The 27099-nt window shown below is 35.1% G+C and overlaps 1 protein-coding gene across 6 annotated transcripts in view; it reads right to left on the bottom strand.

Annotated features, from left to right (window-relative positions):
* Positions 1-27099, bottom strand: part of SMG7 (SMG7 nonsense mediated mRNA decay factor) — a 118282-nt gene that overhangs the window by 51273 nt on the left and 39910 nt on the right. For 2 of the 6 annotated variants that reach the window (XM_074222207.1, XM_074222205.1), the window contains exon 1: positions 10414-17223. The exons of 1 other annotated variant lie outside the window; for it this stretch is intronic. In XM_074222207.1, coding sequence (XP_074078308.1) covers positions 10414-10451 — 38 coding nt within the window. In that variant the 5' untranslated portion in view covers positions 10452-17223. Of the gene's footprint in view, positions 1-10413; positions 17224-27099 lie in introns of those variants that run through there. 3 more of the 6 variants (XM_074222203.1, XM_074222208.1, XM_074222206.1) reach the window with 3 other exon arrangements.

The raw sequence follows: 27099 nt of genomic DNA, 5'->3' as shown, positions 1-27099 counted from the left end.
TGGAAAATGGCTACACAAACTATCAAGTAGAAGACTACAAATTGCAATAGGAAATGATGAAAATCATTTCCTGAAATCATTTTCTAAGGGCTTCCCCCTCCTTAAATCACCAGGAAACTCTCATCATCCTGCAGGACTGCCTCAGCAACCTTGTGGTCCTCGCATACTTCTTTGCCCTTGACTGGAACCTGGCTGAAGGACAGAACACAGGAATTCTTCCCCAAGCCTCCATTTAAAAGGGACTCCCAGGGGGCGGAGCCAAGATGGCGACAAGAAGGGATGGAGTCTTAGGCACTCTGTGATAAAACTTGAAACTAAGGACTCTAACTAAACTTTCGAGAGACAGAACCCACAAAGGGACCCAGTGAGGCAGTTCTCCTACTCGAGGTAACCTGGAAGAGAGCAGAAAGGCTCTGTTTCCCGGGATCGGAGAGGCGGCCTGCCAGAGGGGTGGCCCACCAGAGTGAAAGAACTTCAGCCTCCCGGAGGCAGCCCCAGGGCTGTGGGAACCATGGCTCACAGCAGTGAGGGAGTCTCCTGAGCTGCACCCCGGGGAGCACAAAGTGGGGGAACAGCCGGGAACCTCTGCCCAGCCCTCAGGGCACACAGCGAGCAGCATGGTCTTTCCCCAGCCCAGAAGCGTAAACAGAAGCAGGCAGAGCAGGTAAGCAGGAGCCCCCAGGGCATGAGCCCATTGAGCTGAGGGAGGGGAGTGAAGAGAGAGAGACTGTGAGCCCTGTCCTCTGCCCCTGGAACAGGACTCTGGGACTCTGACCACATTCAGATCCTGATCCCAGTCTAGGCCCCCCCCCATAGAACAGCAGCCCCCCCCCCACCTCAGCCCCATGGCAGAGGGGCTTGCATATGGTCATTCACAGACCAGGAGGGAGGACAGAGCCTCACACACTGAGACCCTTGTGGAAGTGTCCCAAAAGCTCAGGAAGCACCCCAAAACCAGGCCCAGGCTGGGAAAATGAGCAAGCAGAGAAAAAAGAGGAACACCATTGAGAAATATTTTGCAAATGAGCCCAAGAAGGATCAAAATACTCAGTCTGAAGATGAGGAAGCACAAGCTCTTGCATCTAAAGACTCCAAGAAAAACAGAAATTGGGCTCAGGCTATGATAGAGCTCAAAAAAGACTTTGAAAATCAAATGAGGGAGTTGGAAGAAAAACTGGGAAAAGAAAGGAGAGAGATGCAGGAAAAACATGAAAATGAAGTCAGCAGCTTGGTCAAGGAAATCCAAAAAAATGCTGAAGAAAATAGCATGCTAAAAACCAGCTTAGGTCAAATGGACAAAACAAGTTCAAAAAGTTATTGAGGAGAAGAATGTTAAAAAGCAAAATTGGCCAGATGGGAAAAAGAGATAAGAAAACTCTCTGAGGAGAACAAATCCTTCAGACAAAGAATAGAATTCAGGGAGATTGATGAATTTACCAGAAATCAGGAATCAATACTTCAAAACCAAAAAAATAAAAAATTAGAAGAAAATGTAAAATATCTCATTGAAAAAACAACTGATATGGAAAACAGACTTAGGAAAAATAATTTAAAAATTATTGGAATACCTGAAAGTCATGATCAGGAAAAGAGCCTTGACATCATTTTCAAAGAATTACTACAGGAAAATTGCCCTGATAGTCTAGAAGCAGAGGGCAAAATAGAAATGGAGAGAATCCACCGATCCCCCAGAGAAAAAGCTCCCAAAAAACCAACCCCTAGGAATATTATAGCCAAGTTCCAGAACTCCCAAGTCAAAGAGAAAATATTACAAGCAGCCAGAAGGACACAGTCCAAATATCATGGAGCTGCAGTCAGGATCACACAAGGACTTAGCAGCAACTACATTGGAAGCTCGTAGGGCTTGGAATATAATATACCGGAAGGCAAAAGAGCTTAGAATGCAACTGAGAATCAACTACCCAGCAAAACTGAATATCCTCTTCCAGGGAAAAAGATGAACTTTCAATGAACCAGGGGAATTTCACATGTTCCTGTTGGAATGGCCAGAGTTGAACAGAAAGTTTGATCTTCAAATACAGGACTCAGGTAAAGCACAGAGATTGGAGAAGGGGAAAATATGAGGGACTTGATGATCATGAACTGCATGTATTCCTGCATAGAAAAATGACACTGATAATACTCATATGAACCTTCTCAGTTAATACAGCAGGTAGAGGGAGCTTTTATAGTTGAAGCACAGGAGAAAGCTGAATTAGAAGATAAAATATGGTGTAAAAATGGAGTCAATAGAAAAAAAGGGAAATGTAATGGGAGAAAGAAAAATGAGAGGGGGGAATAGGCCAAGATATTTCATATAATAAGATTTTTCTTTATTACAATGAGCTATTGCAATGATATGGAAGGGGGGAGTTAAGGGGGAATGAAGGAACCTTTGCTCTCATCAGAGGTGGCTAGGAGAGGAAACAGCATATATGCTCAATGGGGTATAGGCATCTGGAGTAAGAAGGAAGGGGGAGCAGGGGGAAGGGGTGGGGATGTGAATAAAGGAGGAGAGGAAGGACCATGGGTGGAGAGTGGTCAGATACAACACATTTTCTTTTTTACTTCTTGCAAGGGGCTGGGATTGGATGGCCTGTCCAGGACCATAGGGCCAGGTGGATGCTGGGCCTAAGGGGTGGTATGGGGGCTCGGGGCTTCTTGGCCCCAGGACCAGGGATCTGTCTGCTGTGCCACTCAGCCACGCTACAGCAGAGTCAGAGTGAAAGGAGAGAGAAAACATAGTACATGGTATTGGAGAAATACGAAAGGAGGGGGTTGCGATCAGCAATGGCAAAGGTAGAAAAATATGGAAGTAACTTTTGTGATGGACTTATCATAAAGAATGTGATCCACCCATGACAGAGTTGTTGGTGTTCGAACAAAGATTGAAGCACATTTTTTACTATTATTATTTGGGGGAGGGTGCAGGGCAAGTGGGGATGGGTGGCCTGCCTGGGGCCACATAGCGGGGTGATCTTTGGGTGTCTGGGGCCGGATTTGGACCCAGGTGCTCCTGGCTCAGGGGCCAATACTCTGTCTGCCACCCAGCCACCCTTACTATGATTACTATTTTATTTTATTTTGAGTCTTCCCCCCCCCCTTCTTTTTGGTTTTTGCAGAGCAGTGGGGATCAGATGGCTTGCATATCACACAGGTGGGTGATTGTTGGGTCTATGGGGCTGGATATGGTGCTCGTGGCTCCAGGGCTGGTGCTTCATCCGTTGCGCCACCCGGCCATACCTACAGTTATTATTATTTTTTTAATTTAATTTTTTTTCTCTCCCCTTTATGGCCCAAGCAAGTCTATATTCATCGGGGGAGGGGTATTTCGTTTACTCTTAAACAAGAATATTTTATTAATGTAAAAAAAAACACATTTGTACAAAATGAGAATTAAAAAAAATAACAAAATAAAAGGGACTCCCAGACAGCAAACTAGGTTGCTTCTTATCCAGCTCCACCTTCCTTCTCAAGACTTTTAGTTTCCTTTTGTATGTTAAATTCCCCTACTAGAGTATGTATACACAAGACTCTCTATCTCTGGCCCTTAGCACAGAATCTGGCACTACAAGGGTTTCCAAGAGGAAACCTCCTTAACATCCAACAGGCAATTGAGGATGGAGGTCTAGAGCTAGGAGGGGAAAAGAACCTCGGAGACAAGTTCAGTTTATAAGCTACAGAATACTGGCTAACTGGGAAAATCCTGCACTCAGATAATAGTAAAAACCAGAAGAGCTAATGAAATTTCAAAGAGAATTAAAATGTAAAGGGGTAAAAAGAGTAGAGCAGCAAGAACAAATCTGTGAGAAATGCCCACACTTTGCTGTGAAAAGCATAATGAGCCAAAGGACAATGAGAAAGGTAGAAGGATAAATCAGGAAAGGGTTATGGTATTACTCAAAGGACAATTATCATCACAATGACAAAAATGAAAGGTTCCATGCAAATTTATAGCCATACTTTCTGTAGTAGCAAAGACTAGAAATAGAACAGAAGCCCATGTAGTGTATAATGGCTAAGCAAATTATGTTATAAGGATGAAATGAAATATTCCTTTGTTGTAAAAATCAATAAACACGATCAATTCAGAAGGTGGAAAACCTTATGGGAAACGGTGCAAAGTGAAGTGAGAAAAGTCAGGAAAACAATAATTACTATAATGTATAGGTAAAAGAATAGTAAGAACAAAATAATTGAAAATGAATGTTTTTTTGAACAAACAAAATCAAGGCAGCTAAAAATAGAAAACTATATAGAGGAAAAAACCCTTGCAGCATGTTTCTCTATTTCTAAGATACACAGGGCAATGATTCAACTATAAGAGTCACCTTCCAATTGATATGATGAAAGGCAATTTTCAGAGGAAAAAGTCCAAGTTATCAATGCCATTTAAAAAATTTTTCTAAACCACTAATTACTAAGGGCAACAAGACCATACAATACACAAAGCATTGGACCTGAAGCCAGGAAAACTAATTTCAAATCCAGTTTCAGAAATTAGCCTTAGCTTCAACTGTAAAATGGGCACGATAGCACCCACCTTCCAAAACGTGTTGTGATAATCAAATAAAAAATAATAGTTGTAAAGTATTTAGCAAGCACCTGGAGGCACAGTGGTTAGAGTACAGAATCCAAAGTCAGTAAGACTCATCTTTCTGAGTTCAAATTTGACCTGAGACACATTAATTCCTTCAGGAATGCCCAATCCAAGAGGAGCTGAGAAGGAATTTAAGGAGAGTCTAGCCATCATCCACCTTTATCACATCTAGGAGCAATGCAAAAACATACTTAGTCACCTATTTCCCAGGATAGGTAGGTGGTACAGTGACTAGAGTGGATCTGAAGTCCCGTCTCAGACATTTACTAGTTGAGTGACCATGGGCTAGTTCCTTAACCCTATTTGCCTCGGTTCCTTATCTGTAAAATCAACTAGAGAAGGAAATGGCACCTCCCTTCAATATCTTTGCCAAAAAAATTCCAAATGGGCTCATAAAGTCAGACGACTGAAATGACTGAACAACAAAGCACTTGACACAAAATCTAGCACAGAATGGAAACTTAATAAATGTTCATTCCTTTTCCTAATTTGAGAAATGAAATTAAACAACAAAAACAAAAATCTTTTCAGGTTCTACCTCATACCCACAAGATTAACAAATGCTGGAGGGGCTGTGAGAAAAAAGGGGTTGCACTGCTGGTAGACCTGTGAAATGGCCCAAACAATCTGGGATTATCTCCAAAATGCTCTTAAATTGAGCACATCTTTTAATCCAATGAAACCACAAGTAGATCTATCCCAAAGAGACAGAAGAAAAAGGAAAATATTTATAGCAGTTCTTTTGTTGTGAAGAATTTAAAATACAGGGTGTCCAACAAATGGGGATTGGCTGAATAAGATATGGCATATGAATCCTGTAAATGGGAGAAACCTGGGAATTGATGAAAACTGAAATGAGCAGAACCAGGTAAACATTTTGTTCAGCAACAATACTGTAAAAGCAAACAAATCTGAAAGACTTAGGAACCATGATCAACACTATAACCAACATAAAACCCACTTCCTGAGAGACATATGGAAAAATTTGATGTAAAAAGATATCTATTAAAATAAAATAATGACCTCAAAGTTAACATTCTATGAAAGTTATAATTTTTGTCTAAATTTATGATAGAGGCTCTGAAAATAATAAAGGTATATCCCTGACCTGCCATCACTGTCTTGCAGACATGGTAATAAAAGTATTCTAGTCATATCTATTCCTTCTACTTCCCTTCTAATGGCACAGTCAAGAGAGCACTAGTCTTGAGAATCAGAAGGATGGGAGTTCAAATCTAGCCTCAGACACTTGCCACAAACTAGTAATGTGACCTTGAGTAAATCATTTAACCCTGATTGCCTCTTGTAATGACTCCTATCTGGCCACTGGACCCAGATGGCTCTGGAGGAGAAAGTGAGGTTGATGACATAAGCACTCAAATCCTTCATGTGTCTGTCATGGCATCACCTCCCTGATGTCCTGGTTTTCTTCGAAAATAAAGAACATTAAGAAAACAAGCCATTCTTCAATTGACAAATGGTCAAAGGATATGCAAAGGTGATTTATAGATGAGGAAATCAAATCGATCCATAGTCATGAAAAATTGCTCTAAATCACTACTGATTAGAGAAATGCAAATTAAAGCAACTCTGACTCTCAGATTGACCAATATGACCAGAAAGGACAATGATCAATGTTGGAAGGCATGTGGGAAACCTGGGACACTAATGCATTGTTGGTGGAGCTGTGAACTCATGAAATCTTTCTGGATAGCAGTTTGGAATTACACCCAAAGGGCAACACAAATATGCATACCCTTTGATCAAGCAATACCACTACTGGGTCTAAACCCTGAAGAGATTATGAAAAAGGGTAAAAACATTGATTGACAAAAATATTTATAGCAACCCTGTTTGTGGTGGCAAAGAATTGGAAATTAAGTGAATGCCTTTTCAATTGGGGAATTGGCTTAGCAAACTGTGGTATATGTATGTCATGGAACACTATTGTTCTATTAGAAACCAGGAAATTTCAGGGAAGCCTGGAAGGATTTGCATGAACTGATGCTGAGCAAGATGAGCAGAACCAGAAGAACACTGTACACTCTAACAACAACATAGGGGTGATGATCAACCTTAATGGACTTGCTCATTCCATCAGTGCAACAATGAGGCACAATTTGGGGGTATCTGTGATGGAGAATACCATCTGTATCCAGAGAAAGAATTGTGGAGTTTGAACAAAGACCAAAGACTATTACCTTCAATTTAAAAAAAAAATTATCTTATAATGTAATGTTGCTATCTCTTATATTTTATTTTTCTTCCTTATGGATATGATTTGTCTCTCATCACATTCAACTTGGATCAATGTGTACCACGTAAACAATGTAAAGACTAACTGCCTTCTGTGGGGTGTAGGGGAAGGTAAGTGAGATTGGAGGAAAAATTGTAAAATTCAAAATAAATGAAATCTTTCTTTTATTAAAAAAAAAAGATGAAGGACAAACATTATTATAACTTTGTTCCAAATCAATTGAGAAATTAAGGAGCTACACCTGAGTTCAATTTTGTTTTCTAAATTAAGCACATATAATCACCATCATTAATGAAAATATTTATTTTCAGGAAAACACTAAAAGTTGTAAGTATAATTCAGCAATAAGAGACATACAAAACCCTAAGTTGTGAATTTCATTCCTGATTATTCATTATAAATTAAAAGAAATTATGGTAGGTAGATGGAGGAATTAATAGTATTTTTGTAAAAGTCTATTTGGTCAACGGAAACATTTGTTGCCTATATCCATAACTATAGGAAATATTAAATTTCTGTTGCAGATTAATAAAAATTATTTTTCCCCATCCAGGTCTCATAGATCCCCTGAAATCTACCCATTTGGATCTACAGATGCCAGGTTTGGAACTCCTGACGTAAGAGGGAATTTCCTATTTAGCACTGGTTTAATGTACACATATATTTAATAACAATAATATTTATATATTCCTTCTTTACCACAAGTATCAAACTGACCAGAAGTATAGGAAAGGCTTTTTTTCAGAACAAGATTTTTTTTTTTTCCTATAAGCACCTGGTAACCTCTGGCAAATTTGGCCATCACTATATGACTGCTTGGGAGTTGAGAATAGGGAGTTCCTGGTGTCTCTGAGCATTTACAAGTATGGAATACTCATTCTATAATAATTGCCACGTATAGCAAATATTGTGTTGTGCATGCTAAGACAGATTTCCTACATCAAATCCAAGTCAGATGCTTTACTGTGGTATGCAGCTGACCATGAGTTCTCAAAGAGCTGTCAGTGGAGCATTAAACTCTCATGCTATAAAGGCTCTGGGTGTAGCTTCAGAAACATTCAGTTTTCTGAGGAGGAGCCCAGCTGTGTTTAGAGAAGCTCAGCATCAGTAGTAGTTGACTAGCTGTTGCTGGAGCTGTGGAGTGATCCATACATGCTGGAGGGCAATTTGAAACTATGACCAAAGAGCAATAAAACTGATTATATTCTTTGAACCAGCAATACTAGTTCTAGAGCCCAAAGAAATCATTAAAAAAATGGGAAGTTTCACATGTTCAAAAATATCTATAGTAGCTCTTTTTGAAAAGGTAAAGAATTGGAAATAGAGGGGATGCCTGAGTACCTGAGTTCAAATCTGGTCTCAGACACTTAATTACCTAGCTGTGTGGCCTTGGGCAAGCCACTTATAACCCCATTTGCCTTGCAAAAAACCTAAAAAAGAGAGAGAGAGAGAGAGAGAGAGAGAGAGAGAGAGAGAGAGAGAGAGAGAGAGAGAAAGAAATAATGAGTGGTCAATCTTTGGAGAAGCATGGAAAGAATTATATGAAGTCACAATCTGCAGCTCTTGATAGACCATACCAGAGCACAGGAAGATAGATTTAGAGGTGGGAGAGATCTTGAACAAACTGATGCCAAGTAAAGAGAGCAAAACCAAGAAAACATCATACACACGTACACATTAACAGGAATGAGGCTATCTATGCTAGACACAGCTCCTCTCAGCAGTTCAGAGATTTAGGGCAATCCTGAGAGACCTGTTATGGACAATGTCATCGAGTCTGAATGCATAGTATGATCGCTTTTTTAAAACTTCTTTTATGTTTTTACTTCCTTTCAAGTTTTTTTTAACTCTTTTTACTTCTAATTCCTTTCACAAGATGTAAATATGTTCAACAGGATATACATGTACAAACTATATCACATATAGTGGGGGGGGTAGAAAAATATTAAACTCATAAATTGGCAAATGGCCGAATGCTGAAAAACTACCATTGCAATTAACTGGAAAAACTAAATAAAACTTCAATTAAAAAAAAATAATGATTGGCATGGTGAAATTTTATTTTATTATGGCAAACCATGAAGCACAGTTAAGTACAAAAGAGACTTTAGTTGTGTGCAGGATTTCCACCTCTGCAATGATAGTGGCAAAATATATAGTTCAAGGAGGCAAAAAGTAATAAATCACACAGCTTGCAGAGTTTATAAACATTTAATTTGACTATTTGTACTCTAAATGTCAACTCCTTGTTCACTGAGTGGATGTATTACTAGGAGTTGAATCCTGACATTCTTTCCCTAAGCAAAACTAGAAAGGAAAAAAAAAAGAGATGCACCTAAATGGAAGGATAAGTTCACTTCAGCATAATCTCTGATGATTTCAATATAAAGTTGAAAAATATGTTGAGGACATCAAGAATTGGTTTGAGAAAAAGGGATAAAAGAGGTCAAAGTTTGCAGAATAGAGAGAATTCATACATTCTCATGTCACAAAATTTGAGAAAAAATTGTTAAACCTTGGACAACATGATTGAATACTAAATAACATCACAAATAATAGAACAAGTCCTAATTAATGGACAGGAAAAGACTCATAATTGATGTTTATCCTTAAATAGCCTACCAACAGTAAGACCAATGAATTTTCAAGGGAATGATCATAATTAAATGAAAAAATATTATTATACCACTGAAACAATTCATCCCTGAATTATTTAAATACCCAAAAAGCACTGAGAAATGGGAAGTGAACATCAGGTGACATCCACACTAATAATAATTTTATACAGCAGTTAAATAGTAAATCTGTTACAAGAAAAAAAAAGTCCAGGAGCTGCTTTAACAGTAAATAATTGTGTGAAAAAAGGTAGCACCAAAGGTAACAATGGTTTCCAATTGTTTGAAAATTTTTACAAAGAAGTCTTATAAAGGAGTAATGTAAGTACTATCTTATAAAGCAGAAAGAAGTAGAGGAAAGTAAAAAGTTTATATAAATTTGACAGGATATTCAACTAAGTAAAACCAGGAGCATTTAAAGATGAAAATGGAAGAACAAAAAAATAGAAAAAAAATCGCTTTATCTTCATAAAAATAACTGGTTAATAATAAATCAAAAACCCTACCAATATGTTCTTCTATCTATGTAAGTTATTTGAGAGTCATCTATACAATTATGAGTATCCTCAATGACAGAATGAAAGGTAGGCAACCGGTAGACTTTCACAGCTGATTTTCATCAGTGGAGCATATCTTTACCATTTCATTATTCACATGATAATACAAAGAAAGAACTCATTTTGCTTATAGCTGATAATGAAAAAGGACTTCATTCAATATAATAAATTATTGCCTTATAGGTTCTTTCCCCACAACCATGTCCCATCCACACACATCAAAATGACTGAAGATCTTGAATGACATAACAAGAAAAAACCAAAACAAAACAGAACAACAACAACAACAACAACAACAAAAACAACAACAAAACCTAACCCTATTCAACAGTCCTCTGATCATAAATATCAGGTGAGGCACAAAACAGGAAGATGTATGCTCACCAAAGTTGTTCACCACCATAGGGGAGGATTTGCAACATAGAGTCCAAGTTGAATAGGGTTTCTCTGGGGATGGTGAAGTCCTCCAGATGTTCATATATGTAGATGACATTGTGCTGATTGCATCAAAGTCCAGAATACTGCAGAACTTCCTGGAAAAGATCTGTAAACCACTCAAGAGTTTAGCCCAAGTATCACACAAGAATGGCTAAATAAATGATGAATGCCAAGGTTATTGCATTTTCCAAGATGAATTGTTCATTCAATTTATGGCATATATTTAAATGAACTGCTTAAGAATTTGTTTAATAATATGTATGTAAATGACAGAAAATATAGATAAACAAGAAGTGGGCCAAAGAACTAAATAGAATGAAGATAGCACAATATAGAATATAAGGGCCACCGAACAATTAAAAATGAATACCACAGAGGGCAATGCAGGGAGTGGACACATGGTAGGTATGAACAGGCAGCAATTTATAACCAATAAGGAACTTTAAATAAGAAGAGGAATAGAAGTTATCATTAAAGAATTTTATGCTAATACTTTTACAATAATAGTATAATGAGAAAGAAGTTTTCAACAGGCTAGGCGTGTGTCCTGTGGTAAACTTAGGGCAAAGTCAAAAGTCACACAGGATGATTAAACATGGGACGTATTGTATGAGATCTACATTGTTTGAGGAAGTTGTCAAATCAATATAATCACAAACTTACTTGAGCATGTTCACAAAATCTCTGCATATAAACCACAAATTTGCTACTTCAGTTATACTTAATGTCAACAGACATGTCCATTTTTTCATGCTAAATGTTTGTGCTAAATAGTACCATATATGCCAAGGTTCAAATAACCATTTTAAGTATTTCAAAGGATCTTACTTATTACTCATCCTTTATTTTGGACAACACCAAATGCACCATAAAACATTCATTAAAATGTACTCAGACTCTTTGCTTATAACACCCCAGAAAATATAAACTCACACAGTAATGTCAAAATTACATCAAATCTTGCAATTTTAATCTTACTTGATCATAGATGCTCCTTTAATTTCAAATTTCTAACCTATGGCTTAAATCCTCTTCTACTTAGCCAACCTTAGGAGATTTAAATAGAAGGGGTAGGGGAAAATGTGTGTCTAAGTCATATTTAGGTAGTTGTGATATCAGTGTGAATACTGTCAGTGAAGGTCATGATGGCACCACACCTTCATAGACTGTATAATTTTCTCAACTTTCTAAATTTAACCATTCATAAAGGATCTATTCGATACACATGGAGATCTTCATAAAAACACTGAGGGTACAATACCTCTGTTCCTTGGGACCAACTACTTTCATTAAATCTTACTTCAGGACTATGTCCATTTACTTTTCTGGTCAAAACGTCATGAATGCACCTTTTTCGCCAGCTTTCAGGTATAAGCCATCTTTGGTAATAGGCTATGCAAAAATTTCTATGCAACCAGGCAGCTTTCTTCTACCTAAATTCTGACTGTTTCAAGTTCAGGGTTGATTTCAAGTCATATAGCATCATTAGAAAAAAATTTCACGCAAAAGATATGTTCTTTTTATGGCAAGTTAAGCATTTTATATCTTCTCAAATTTGATTAAGCCTAAATATTCTCCCTTACTTTTGATTTTCCATCTATGTAACATTTATCCAAGACACAAACTACACAAACTACACACACACACACACACACACACATTTAATAACTTAAAATTTTGATAAGAAAAAAGTAAGGGAATGGAATGGAAATTCAAACTAGTCTCCTGTGTTTTTCTTTCCCTTACAATTTTTTTGTGATTACATTTGTTCCATTTCACACTGTTCTAATAGATCTTTCCCTCAATGTGCCTGGTACCTGGACAGGTTCATTACACCCAGGTGTATGTTTCAAAGTAGGATCCTAGCAGCAGGACTAGTATCCTGTAAGAACAAGCTGTCAGTTGCAACAATGACTCAGATGATTTACTCAAATTCAATTGACTTTTTAAAATAGCAGCAAATAAGAGCATTTAAAACAAAATTAAAGATGGAATTATGAAAGGTGCATAAATTCCTAAAATAGAAAATGTTTTTATTTCACTCAAACTAACTTCTGAATAAAGAATTTAAAATAAAAAGATGTTCTATTAAAGTCCCTTTGGCTTCTTGAATTCTATGGTTTTAAATACATATTGATCCAATTTAATTTAGCAAACATTGAATTAGGAGTGGAAAAATTACATAAATGTTTAATCTTAAAAGTGAATTATATAAATGCTAGCTATTATTATTAACCTGCTATGTGAAAGGCTAGGCATATATAAAAATAAAAAGCAACAACAAAATCCCTGTCCTCAAACAGTTTATAATCAACACATATTTATTAAGGGTCCACCACAAATAAAGAACAGAATGAGGTGCTCCAGCTCTGTTACACAGCAAAGGCAGGACATTACACAAATAATCAAATTACAGGTGTCTTAACAACAATACAAGTAACAGGAGTTCATAACTTACAGATTCAAATTAATTCACGCTGGAGATACACAATAAGAAAAAAAGCATCCTAACTTTAGTTAATTAGGCTGTGACTAAATATAAAACTTGGAAATTCTTAATGAATAAATTTACCAGTCAAAATTCTGCAATAACAAAGTTCTACTAATTAAAATGATCTATCAGTAATATAAAAGAGAATTACCATCTTAATAAACAACTACATGTCTTGCAAAACCAGGTTATTTTGTTTTCTAAGTTGATGAATTACAAAACAAATCTAATTAAGCAAAAATGTCGTACAAGTATTGCCAAAAACAGTATTGGTGTTGAACAAAATACCTGCTTCAAAGGGTAGACAATCATCTAGCTAAAATCATCATCATCTAATTAATAAATATTCCTTTTCTTCTTTCAAGCCTAACATTTCATATTATATCATGTACATAAGATGTAAGAGGAGAATATAAAATAAATAACAGAATTCAAAATTAGCAGAATATACTGGATTCAGAATCAAAATACTGGAACTCCAAGTATCTAACTCTGCTTTTGAAGAAAGGCTATTTTCCATTTGCTTATCAGTTTCCTCATCTTTAAATGAAGGGATTACAAATTCTCTAAAAACTAAATCCCAAGATACTGCCACTTACCATTACAAGGTCAAATAATATAAACCAAGTAATAATAATTCTAATAGTTCAAGCCATACACAATTTTTATCAAATTTTCAGAAAGTCAATCCTGCTTTGTGATACAAAACCTGAAATGTATCTTTCAATTTTACTCATAATTTCTCAAGACAACTGAATTTTCCAAATCACAAATCTGGAACCATGATAAAAACTACTGTTAGTACAAATCAGTTAAATCAAAAAAATGTAGGTCAATGTCTGAGAGACAGTGAGCACAATATTCCAACAATGAAGTATCATAATGTTTTTTTCTTTTGACCAAGTTGTATCCTACTGAAAAATCTGGGGCTATTAATTTTAAGCCCTAGATAGATAGCATGATGTCAAAGCCATTCGACCTGCCAAAAATACTTTCCAAGTAGCAAGTGTGACTCAAGAGAATCAAGTCAAAACTAACTTATTTGGTGGCACAATGCCCAAGGGAAAATATGCTGAAATCAACAGATCAAATGTCAACACTGAAACAGAAAACACACAATTTTACTTCAACACATACTATATTACATGTATGTTTTTAAATTTATACAATTTTCCCCATATCTATTATAGCCTAATCAAAGTTATGTTTTATCTTTTGAAATTGCCACTTCTTTGATCAAAAATATACCTCTTATCTATAACTGTGAGAGAAATAGGTTCTGTTTCTCTTAAAACTTTTTTATAATAGCATCTTTAGAATTACGGTCACATAGATATTTAGAATTACGGTCACATAGATATTTAGAATATATTGTAGTGTGTGATGTAACCTAATTTCTGCCAGACTGCTTTCCAGTTTTCCTAGCAACTTTTAATCATATAGGAAGTTTTTCCCTTAAGTAACTTGTTTTCTATTTTAATTTTATCAAATGTGTTCTTTAGTTCTCTCGTTTCTGAAACTTCCTTATTATGTAGTCTGTTCCTAATATTCCTTTTCTTCTTTCAAGCCTAACATTCCATGTTACCAGTTTTCACTGAAATTCCATATTATACAGTTTCTATTCTTTAAGCAATGCAACATTTTGATGACTCCTGTTATACAGTTTGAGGTCTGAAAATGTGCTAGTATCCTGTTTTTTATCATTTCATCATTTCCCCATGTTATTTCTCAGCCTTTTGTTTTTCCCATTGAATTCTGTTACTACTTTATCAAGTTCTGTAAAGTATCCCCTTGGTAATTTGAATAGTATAGAATTAAAATTTTAAATTCATTTTGGCAGTTTTGTCATTTTTATTATATTGACCCAGCCTAACCATGAACACTAAATATTATTCCAGTTATTTAGATTGTTCTTTATTTCCTTTAGGAATGCCTTATACTTTAATCTATAAAGGTCTTTCTTCTTTTTGGGGATATTCCATGTAGTATTTTATGCATTTTTTAGTTACTTGGAATGGGATTTCATCCTTTCTGTTTGGCTTCTTTTTTTGTTTTGTTATTATATATTATATTATTATACTTTGAGAATTTGTTTCAGTCTGAAATTTTGTTGAAGCTATTATCATAGTAGATATCTTTGCAATTCCTTTCTCATTGTTTATGCAGTGGCAGCATTTACTGAATTAAAAGGGGTACTTCTTTTTAATAATAATTACAAATATTGTTTTATGTCGATGGAATGTCGCATACAGATAGGTCTCCAAAGAATTTCAAGTGTCACACAGAAAACAACGGAGAGAAACCATGGTGGGGATGAGCCAGCTGCTACATACTGTCAATGAGAGAGCTTTGAAGGAACAACAAAAGTAAAAGATGTGATCAAGGAATTGTATGATAGAGAAGATAACTGAATGGGTCAAAGAGGTGGCAAGACCATAGCCACAGTGCTGCAGAATATCTTCATTCACAATGTGAGGAGAAAACAGAAATGGCCTTTGAATGAATCCTCTGTGTCCTCAACAAGGACAAGAATTTTACAGATCTTCAGACACGACCAGGTGATGATTTGCATCTTTGGGAGAGGACAAATCTGTTAACCGTTATCACAAATCCATCTTAATAGTTAAAGATTCCAAAAATAACTGATGTCACGGATCCTAATGTTTCAGTTTAGTTATAAGATAGGTCCCTTGACTGAACTCATGATAAAAACTGAAAGCCACCTCCAGAGAAACAAATGACAGACGCGGAGTGCAGGATGAAATTTTTTTTTAATTGGGAGGGGAATGCAACAAGGCTAACTAACATAGAAATGTTTTGCATCTCTTTACCTTATGGGCATATGCTTGCATTTTCAATGATTGGAGAGGAACTGGAGAGGGGAAAAAAATTATGTATTCATTCATTGAAAATAGTCATTATTTTCATGGGAATCTTGGGGACAGTAAATGAGATTTTTAATTTTCCAAAAGTAAACTAGCCTGCTTAATACTCAGGACCCAATTCATTTATCTGTACTTTCTGTTCCAGTATATAACACACTAATGGACGAATTCTCTATCATTCATCCAAAGACAAATCAAAATCTGGGTAAAAAATATTCATTTACCCTCTTTCCTATGATTGTGGGGCAAATTCTTTTGAATAACTGCAGTCACATATGTATGTATGTCATATTCCTGAAATTGGCAAAATGTCATCCATAAAAAGGCATATAGAAGACTTAAATTCACCATTCAGAGAAACACTTTTCAACTTGAAATCTTGCATGACAGCGGTAAAAATTTTGGTGGGCATCCATCTCCCTCTTTGCTGTTTCACCTAATGTTTATGAATGACTGCTGAATAGGGCTATTTCTGTCATGTCATCATCCAAGGAATCAAACAATTTTGAAATGTGGAAAGCACAAGCCTCACTGGAAAAGAACCTGGAAAGCTGCATCTAGTACAACTATAGTACAACTGAATCATGTCTTTTTAATATTCTTTTTTGGTAATCAATAATTACAAGATCTGTATTAGCTACATGTTTTTTTGGATTTTTTTCTTCAAGGCAATGGGTTTAAGTAGCTTGCCCAAGGCCACAAGGCTAGGTAATTATTAAATGTCTGAGGTCGGATTTGAACCCAGATACTCCTGACTCCAAGGCCGGTGCTTTATTCACTGAGCCACCTAGCCGCCCCTATTAGCTACATTTTTAATTAAACATTTTTAAAATTTAGTTGTTATTAACATCTTGTTTCTTACATCATTTATACCAAGCATCCCCCCACCCCCATTCCCAGTATTTTTTTTAGAAAGGGGGAAGAAAAATCTGCACATTGATTGCAGATCTGCCAAAGATTAATACAAGAAAAGTCCAAATACATGTGCAATATGTATAACACCTGTGGACCTCCCTTCTCCATGAAGGGGTAAGGGTTGGAGAAAGTCCTCTTATCTCTCTTCACTTCAAGTGCTTCATTTCTGCTTGCTACGTTGATTTTTGATGTTTCTGGTGTTGTTCTTTCCACCTTACATTGTAATTACTGTGTATACTGTTTTCCTGGTTCTGCTTACCTTACTGTGTATCAGTTCATGCATCTTTCCAAGCCTCACTGTATTTGATACAAACATAATTTTTTACAGTTAAGTAATATTACATTAAAGTCCTATATTTTGTTTAACCGATCAACAATTGATGGACATCTAGTTTGTTTCCAAGTCTTTGTTATCACAAAAAGTCTCCTATTGTTATTTTGGTGTTTATATGGACTTTCTTCTTGATGATTATCTTCTTTTTAATTTTATTTATTTATTTAAAGCAATGGGGTTAAAGTGACTTACTTGCCCAAGATCACACAACCAGGAAATTATTAAGTGTCTGAGGTCAGATTTGGACTCAGGTCCTCCTGACTCTAGGGCCGGTGCTCTATTCACTGTGCCATCTAGCTGCCTGGCTTGATGGTTTTCTTGCAGTGTAAGTACAGAAATGCAATTTCTGGTTCAAAAAAATGGATGTTTTTAGTCAAGTTTTGTGCATAATTTCAAACTGTTTAAAAAATGGTTCTACCATTTCAAAGTTTCATCCACAATGTATTAGTATATTCATCATTCCATTCCCCTTTCAACAAAGACTTTTGCCATTTTTGCAAATTTATAGGTTACGAGGTGAAACCTTAAGAGTTGTTTTGGCAAGATTGGGGGAGAAATTGTAAAACTCAAATAATTTTATAAAAATAAATTTTAAAAAAAAGACTGTTTTGGGGCAGCTAGGTGGCTCAGTGGATAGAGCACCGGCCCTGGAGTCAGGAAGACCCGAGTTCTAATCCAGCCTCAGACATTTAAAAATAACCTAGTTGTAGGGGCATGCGTGGGCAAGCTGCTTAAGGCCATTTGCCTTGCAAAAAAGAGTTGTTTTGGTTTACCAATCAAATCTGCAAAGGGTTGTGAATTGTAAATTGCAATTCTTTAGAGAACTGCTTATTCAAGTCTTGACCATTTGACTCCTATAAACATTTTGTACAGACTGGAGGGAAATAAAACAAGTTGATAGTTATTGATGTTGCCTTGTGCACTCCTTTTTGGTATTATTAAAGTTCAAAACCATTTTCCATGCTTTTGTTATCTTTTGCACATTCAGATCCTTATTTATCAGTTCCTCATTGTCCTAACAATTGTGTTGCTTGCAGCAAAGATCACACACACACACACAAACACACACGGTACAGTCTGGTGGATCTTATCTTTGTTCTCTTTCCGGTCATTATACTTCAATCTCTGGAATTCAAATTCAAAGTTCTCTTTAAATCTTTTCTAGAGAAAGACAAAATAAAACCCATGAACAATGAAAATTACCCTATTTCCCCAAGTATAAGATGCTCCCATGTACAAGAGGCACCTTAATTTTAGGAATCCGAAAAAAGAAAAAAAGTATTACATAAAGTTATTGAATTCAAGTTTTATTCATCATGAAATTCAAGGACCTTCTGCTCATAGCTTTCAGACATCTTTTAGGCAGGTCTGTGTACATAGATGCATGCTTTTAATCCATTCTATTTCATAAACTTGAAAGCAGCAATTGTGTCCTCCTTGAAAAAGAAGTGACTGATTTTAATCAGCAATTCGTGCCTCATGCTGAGCCATCTTTGTGGACACAGAAATTCCAGTGGCCCTTTACTTTTCAATCCATCTCTAACTCAGGCCATTTGGCTGATTTGCCTCTCATGGTCTTCTTCCTAGAGTCAATCTCAGATTGTTCTCAGTTGGAGGAGGACCAAACTGTCATTCAGCAGCACAATTTCCATTCACTTTTGCAAACTGGATCACTTTGAACTTGAATTCAGCACTGTACAAAAATCTTTTCTGAGTCATTTCTGGACAGAACATGGTAAAACATATCCTAATATACTGGTAACAAATGCGAAACAATGAGCACTAACACAAGTGCAAAAACTCAGGAAATGAAAGTAAAAAACTTTATAAGACACTCTCAGTTCTTAGACCCCAAATTTTCTGAAAGGGGGTGTTATCTTATAGATGGGGAAATACGATAACTTAACTAGTCTTAGATTTGATAACTAAGAAAAATATTTCTCTTCTTAAATCGGTCCTCAGCAAATGAGCATACTACAGGGTCCATAAATTATAAAACCCCTCTCTTCTCAGTATTTTGAGCAGACTGGGGTCATCTGAAGTGATGTTTCCACAATTTCTCATTCCCTACTCTTTTATATCTCTTTATTACACACAGGGGTTTCTCTGGGTCTGTGAACTTAACTAAGAAATATATTACTTTTTATTTTCACTACTCTTTGGTAATCTTTAATTTTTATGAATTTTAAAAGATTTTTCTAGGAAGCCCTTGGGCCTCACAACACTGACAAATGAGTCTATGGCAGCCAAGAAAGGTTAAGACTCCAGTATATAGCCTCATCCTTCTCTCCATCCATGAGCCTTTGATATTATCCTCATTCTTTTCCTACAGAACCCTAGCACCTTATTAAACATATCTACTTTATCTTGGTTTCGATTTTTTTCCTCTCTACTTCTTTCCCCAGCATTCTAAATTTTAAACGAGTTATTAAGTTGAGTATTGTGTCCAAGAGGGCAACAAGGATAAGAAAGAGACTCAAAACCATGTCACGTAAAGATCCTCTCTAGGGTCAGAGCAAGATCACAGACTCTAGAGCTGGAAAGAGATCTTAGCAATCACATGGTGCAAATTTTTTTTAATGAGGAAACAGGACCAAAGAGAAGAAGGAATTTGCCTATGTTTAATTACAGAAAGTACAGCACAGATAAATAGAAGTTTGTCCTCTATCTACCTCATAAGGGAAGTTGTAGGGATAGAAATAAAATATTCAATACTCACTCAATGTCTAGAAGCTGGGGGGAGATACACATGATATTGCCCCCAAGTGCATCGGAGTCTAGGAAGTGATTATTGCTACAGGGGCCTCATGAAAGATTTAGAAATAGTAATTCAAAGAGCAGAAGGCAGGAAAAGAAATCATTCTAAGAACCAGGAAAAGATTGAACAAAACCCTCTGCAATGATAGTGGCAAAATATATAGTTCAAGGAGGCAAAAAGTAATAAATCACACAGCTTGCAGAGTTTATAAACATTTAATTTGACTATTTGTACTCTAAATGTCAACTCCTTGTTCACTGAGTGGATGTATTACTAGGAGTTGAATCCTGACATTCTTTCCCTAAGCAAAACTAGAAAGGAAAAAAAAAGAGATGCACCTAAATGGAAGGATAAGTTCACTTCAGCATAATCTCTGATGATTTTCAATATAAAGTTGAAAAATATGTTGAGGACATCAAGAATTGGTTTGAGAAAAAGGGATAAAAGAGGTCAAAGTTTGCAGAATAGAGAGAATTCATACATTTCTCATGTCACAAAATTTGAGAAAAAATTGTTAAACCTTGGACAACATGATTGAATACTAAATAACATCACAAATAATAGAACAAGTCCTAATTAATGGACAGGAAAAGACTCATAATTGATGTTTATCCTTAAATAGCCTACCAACAGTAAGACCAATGAATTTTCAAGGGAATGATCATAATTAAATGAAAAAATATTATTATACCACTGAAACAATTCATCCCTGAATTATTTAAATACCCAAAAAGCACTGAGAAATGGGAAGTGAACATCAGGTGACATCCACACTAATAATAATTTTATACAGCAGTTAAATAGTAAATCTGTTACAAGAAAAAAAAAGTCCAGGAGCTGCTTTAACAGTAAATAATTGTGTGAAAAAAGGTAGCACCAAAGGTAACAATGGTTTCCAATTGTTTGAAAATTTTTACAAAGAAGTCTTATAAAGGAGTAATGTAAGTACTATCTTATAAAGCAGAAAGAAGTAGAGGAAAGTAAAAAGTTTATATAAATTTGACAGGATATTCAACTAAGTAAAACCAGGAGCATTTAAAGATGAAAATGGAAGAACAAAAAAATAGAAAAAAAATCGCTTTATCTTCATAAAAATAACTGGTTAATAATAAATCAAAACCCTACCAATATGGTCTTCTATCTATGTAAGTTATTTGAGAGTCATCTATACAATTATGAGTATCCTCAATGACAGAATGAAAGGTAGGCAACCGGTAGACTTTCACAGCTGATTTTCATCAGTGGAGCATATCTTTACCATTTCATTATTCACATGATAATACAAAGAAAGAACTCATTTTGCTTATAGCTGATAATGAAAAAGGACTTCATTCAATATAATAAATTATTGCCTTATAGGTTCTTTCCCCACAACCATGTCCCATCCACACACATCAAAATGACTGAAGATCTTGAATGACATAACAAGAAAAAACCAAAACAAAACAGAACAACAACAACAACAACAACAACAAAAACAACAACAAAACCTAACCCTATTCAACAGTCCTCTGATCATAAATATCAGGTGAGGCACAAAACAGGAAGATGTATGCTCACCAAAGTTGTTCACCACCATAGGGGAGGATTTGCAACATAGAGTCCAAGTTGAATAGGGTTTCTCTGGGGATGGTGAAGTCCTCCAGATGTTCATATATGTAGATGACATTGTGCTGATTGCATCAAAGTCCAGAATACTGCAGAACTTCCTGGAAAAGATCTGTAAACCACTCAAGAGTTTAGCCCAAGTATCACACAAGAATGGCTAAATAAATGATGAATGCCAAGGTTATTGCATTTTCCAAGATGAATTGTTCATTCAATTTATGGCATATATTTAAATGAAATGCTTAAGAATTTGTTTAATAATATGTATGTAAATGACAGAAAATATAGATAAACAAGAAGTGGGCCAAAGAACTAAATAGAATGAAGATAGCACAATATAGAATATAAGGGCCACCGAACAATTAAAAATGAATACCACAGAGGGCAATGCAGGGAGTGGACACATGGTAGGTATGAACAGGCAGCAATTTATAACCAATAAGGAACTTTAAATAAGAAGAGGAATAGAAGTTATCATTAAAGAATTTTATGCTAATACTTTTACAATAATAGTATAATGAGAAAGAAGTTTTCAACAGGCTAGGCGTGTGTCCTGTGGTAAACTTAGGGCAAAGTCAAAAGTCACACAGGATGATTAAACATGGGACGTATTGTATGAGATCTACATTGTTTGAGGAAGTTGTCAAATCAATATAATCACAAACTTACTTGAGCATGTTCACAAAATCTCTGCATATAAACCACAAATTTGCTACTTCAGTTATACTTAATGTCAACAGACATGTCCATTTTTTCATGCTAAATGTTTGTGCTAAATAGTACCATATATGCCAAGGTTCAAATAACCATTTAAGTATTTCAAAGGATCTTACTTATTACTCATCCCTTTATTTTGGACAACACCAAATGCACCATAAAACATTCATTAAAATGTACTCAGACTCTTTGCTTATAACACCCCAGAAAATATAAACTCACACAGTAATGTCAAAATTACATCAAATCTTGCAATTTTAATCTTACTTGATCATAGATGCTCCTTTAATTTCAAATTTCTAACCTATGGCTTAAATCCTCTTCTACTTAGCCAACCTTAGGAGATTTAAATAGAAGGGGTAGGGGAAAATGTGTGTCTAAGTCATATTTAGGTAGTTGTGATATCAGTGTGAATACTGTCAGTGAAGGTCATGATGGCACCACACCTTCATAGACTGTATAATTTTCTCAACTTTCTAAATTTAAACCATTCATAAAGGATCTATTCGATACACATGGAGATCTTCATTAAAAACACTGAGGGTACAATACCTCTGTTCCTTGGGACCAACTACTTTCATTAAATCTTACTTCAGGACTATGTCCATTTACTTTTCTGGTCAAAACGTCATGAATGCACCTTTTTCGCCAGCTTTCAGGTATAAGCCATCTTTGGTAATAGGCTATGCAAAAATTTCTATGCAACCAGGCAGCTTTCTTCTACCTAAATTCTGACTGTTTCAAGTTCAGGGTTGATTTCAAGTCATATAGCATCATTAGAAAAAAAATTTCACGCAAAAGATATGTTCTTTTTATGGCAAGTTAAGCATTTTATATCTTCTCAAATTTGATTAAGCCTAAATATTCTCCCTTACTTTTGATTTTCCATCTATGTAACATTTATCCAAGACACAAACTACACACACACACACACACACACACACACACACACATTTAATAACTTAAAATTTTGATAAGAAAAAAGTAAGGGAATGGAATGGAAATTCAAACTAGTCTCCTGTGTTTTTCTTTCCCTTACAATTTTTTTGTGATTACATTTGTTTCCATTTCACACTGTTCTAATAGATCTTTCCCTCAATGTGCCTGGTACCTGGACAGGTTCATTACACCCAGGTGTATGTTTCAAAGTAGGATCCTAGCAGCAGGACTAGTATCCTGTAAGAACAAGCTGTCAGTTGCAACAATGACTCAGATGATTTACTCAAATTCAATTGACTTTTTAAAATAGCAGCAAATAAGAGCATTTAAAACAAAATTAAAGATGGAATTATGAAAGGTGCATAAATTCCTAAAATAGAAAATGTTTTTATTTCACCCAAACTAACTTCTGAATAAAGAATTTAAAATAAAAAGATGTTCTATTAAAGTCCCTTTGGCTTCTTGAATTCTATGGTTTTAAATACATATTGATCCAATTTAATTTAGCAAACATTGAATTAGGAGTGGAAAAAATTACATAAATGTTTAATCTTAAAAGTGAATTATATAAATGCTAGCTATTATATTAACCTGCTATGTGAAAGGCTAGGCATATATAAAAATAAAAAGCAACAACAAAATCCCTGTCCTCAAACAGTTTATAATCAACACATATTTATTAAGGGTCCACCACAAATAAAGGAACAGAATGAGGTGCTCCAGCTCTGTTACACAGCAAAGGCAGGACATTACACAAATAATCAATTACAGGTGTCTTAACAACAATACAAGTAACAGGAAGTTCATAAACTTACAGATTCAAATTAATTCACGCTGGAGATACACAATAAGAAAAAAAGCATCCTAACTTTAGTTAATTAGGCTGTGACTAAATATAAAACTTGGAAATTCTTAATGAATAAATTTACCAGTCAAAATTCTGCAATAACAAAGTTCTACTAATTAAAATGATCTATCAGTAATATAAAAGAGAATTACCATCTTAATAAACAACTACATGTCTTGCAAAACCAGGTTATTTTTGTTTTCTAAGTTGATTGATTTACAAACCAAATCTAATTAAGCAAAAAATGTTGTACAATGTATTGCCAAAAACAGTATTGGTGTTGAACAAAATACCTGCTTCAAAGGGTAGACAATCATCTAGCTAAAATCATCATCATCTAATTAATAAATATTCCTTTTCTTCTTTCAAGCCTAACATTTCATATTATATCATGTACATAAGATGTAAGAGGAGGAATATAAAATAAATAACAGAATTCAAAATTAGCAGAATATACTGGATTCAGAATCAAAATACTGGAACTCCAAGTATCTAACTCTGCTTTTGAAGAAAGGCTATTTTCCATTTGCTTATCAGTTTCCCCTCATCTTTAAATGAAGGGATTACAAATTCTCTAAAAACTAAATCCCAAGATACTGCCACTTACCATTACAAGGTCAAATAATATAAACCAAGTAATAATAATTCTAATAGTTCAAGCCATACACAATTTTTTATCAAATTTTCAGAAAGTCAATCCTGCTTTGTGATACAAAACCTGAAATGTATCTTCAATTTTAACTACATAATTTCTCAAGACAACTGAATTTTCCAAATCACAATCTGGAACCATGATAAAAACTACTGTTAGTACAAATCAGTTAAATCAAAAAAATGTAGGTCAATGTCTGAGAGACAGTGAGCACAATATTCCAACAAGGAAGTATCATAATGTTTTTTTCTTTTGACCAAGTTGTATCCTACATGAAAAATCTGGGGCTATTAATTTTAAGCCCTAGATAGATAGCATGATGTCAAAGCCATTCGACCTGCCAAAAATACTTTCCAAGTAGCAAGTGTGACTCAAGAGAATCAAGTCAAAACTAACTTATTTGGTGCACAATGGCCCAAGGGAAAATATGCTGAAATCAACAGATCAAATGTCAACACTGAAACAGAAAACCACACAATTTTACTTCAACACATACTATATTACATGTATGTTTTTAAATTTATACAATTTTCCCCCCATATCTATTATAGCCTAATCAAAGTTATGTTTTATCTTTTGAAATTGCCACTTCTTTGATCAAAAATAACCTCTTATCTATAACTGTGAGAGAAATAGGTTCTGTTTCTCTTAAAACTTTTTTATAATAGCATCTTTAGAATTACGGGTCACATAGATATTTAGAATATATTGTAGTGTGTGATGTAACCTAATTTCTGCCAGACTGCTTTCCAGTTTTCCTAGCAACTTTTAATCATATAGGAAGTTTTTCCCTTAAGTAACTTGTTTTCTATTTTAATTTTATCAAATGTGTTCTTTAGTTCTCTCGTTTCTGAAACTTCCTTATTATGTAGTCTGTTCCTATATTCCTTTTCCTTCTTTCAAGCCTAACATTCCATGTTACCAGTTTTCACTGAAATTCCATATTATACAGTTTCTATTCTTTAAGCAATGCAACATTTTGATGACTCCTGTTATACAGTTTGAGGTCTGAAAATGTGCTAGTATCCTGTTTTTTATCATTTCATCATTTCCCCATGTTATTTCTCAGCCTTTTTGTTTTTCCCATTGAATTCTGTTACTACTTTATCAAGTTCTGTAAAGTATCCCCTTGGTAATTTGAATAGTATAGAATTAAAATTTTAAATTCATTTTGGCAGTTTTGTCATTTTTATTATATTGACCCAGCCTAACCATGAACACTAAATATTATTCCAGTTATTTAGATTGTTCTTTATTTCCTTTAGGAATGCCTTATACTTTAATCTATAAAGGTCTTTCTTCTTTTTGGGGATATTCCATGTAGTATTTTATGCATTTTTTAGTTACTTGGAATGGGATTTCATCCTTTCTGTTTGGCTTCTTTTTTTGTTTTGTTATTATATATTATATTATTATACTTTGAGAATTTGTTTCAGTCTGAAATTTTGTTGAAGCTATTATCATATAGATATCTTTGCAATTCCTTTCTCATTGTTTATGCAGAGGCAGCATTTACTGAATTAAAAGGGGTACTTCTTTTTAATAATAATTACAAATATTGTTTTATGTTCGATGGAATGTCGCATACAGATAGGTCTCCAAAGAATTTCAAGTGTCACACAGAAAACAACGGAGAGAAACCATGGTGGGGATGAGCCAGCTGCTACATACTGTCAATGAGAGAGCTTTGAAGGAACAACAAAAGTAAAAGATGTGATCAAGGAATTGTATGATAGAGAAGATAAACTGAATGGGTCAAAGAGGTGGCAAGACCATAGCCACAGTGCTGCAGAATAATCTTCATTCACAATGTGAGGAGAAAAACAGAAATGGCCTTGAATGAATCCTCTGTGTCCTCAACAAGGACAAGAATTTTACAGATCTTCAGACACGACCCAGGTGATGATTTGCATCTTTGGGAGAGGACAAATCTGTTAACCGTATACACAAATCCATCTTAATAGTTAAAGATTCCAAAAATAACTGATGTCACGGATCCTAATGTTTCAGTTTAGTTATAAGATAGGTCCCTTGACTGAACTCATGATAAAAACTGAAAGCCACCTCCAGAGAAACAAATGACAGACGCGGAGTGCAGGATGAAATTTTTTTTAATTGGGAGGGGAATGCAACAAGGGCTAACTAACATAGAATGTTTTGCATCTCTTTACCTTATGGGCATATGCTTGCATTTTCAATGATTGGAGAGGAACTGGAGAGGGGAAAAAAATTATGTATTCATTCATTGAAAATTAGTCATTATTTTCATGGGAATCTTGGGGACAGTAAATGAGATTTTTAATTTTCCAAAAGTAAACTAGCCTGCTTAATACTCAGGACCCAATCATTTATCTGTACTTTCTGTTCCAGTATATAACACACTAATGGACGAATTCTCAATCATTCATCCAAAGGACAAATCAAAATCTGGGTAAAAAATATTCATTTACCCTCTTTCCTATGATTGTGGGGCAAATTCTTTTGAA

The sequence above is a fragment of the Macrotis lagotis genome, chromosome 2 (genome assembly GCF_037893015.1).
Source record: "Macrotis lagotis isolate mMagLag1 chromosome 2, bilby.v1.9.chrom.fasta, whole genome shotgun sequence".
Lineage (NCBI taxonomy): Eukaryota > Metazoa > Chordata > Mammalia > Peramelemorphia > Peramelidae > Macrotis > Macrotis lagotis.
This window is presented reverse-complemented; position numbering and strand designations above follow the sequence as displayed.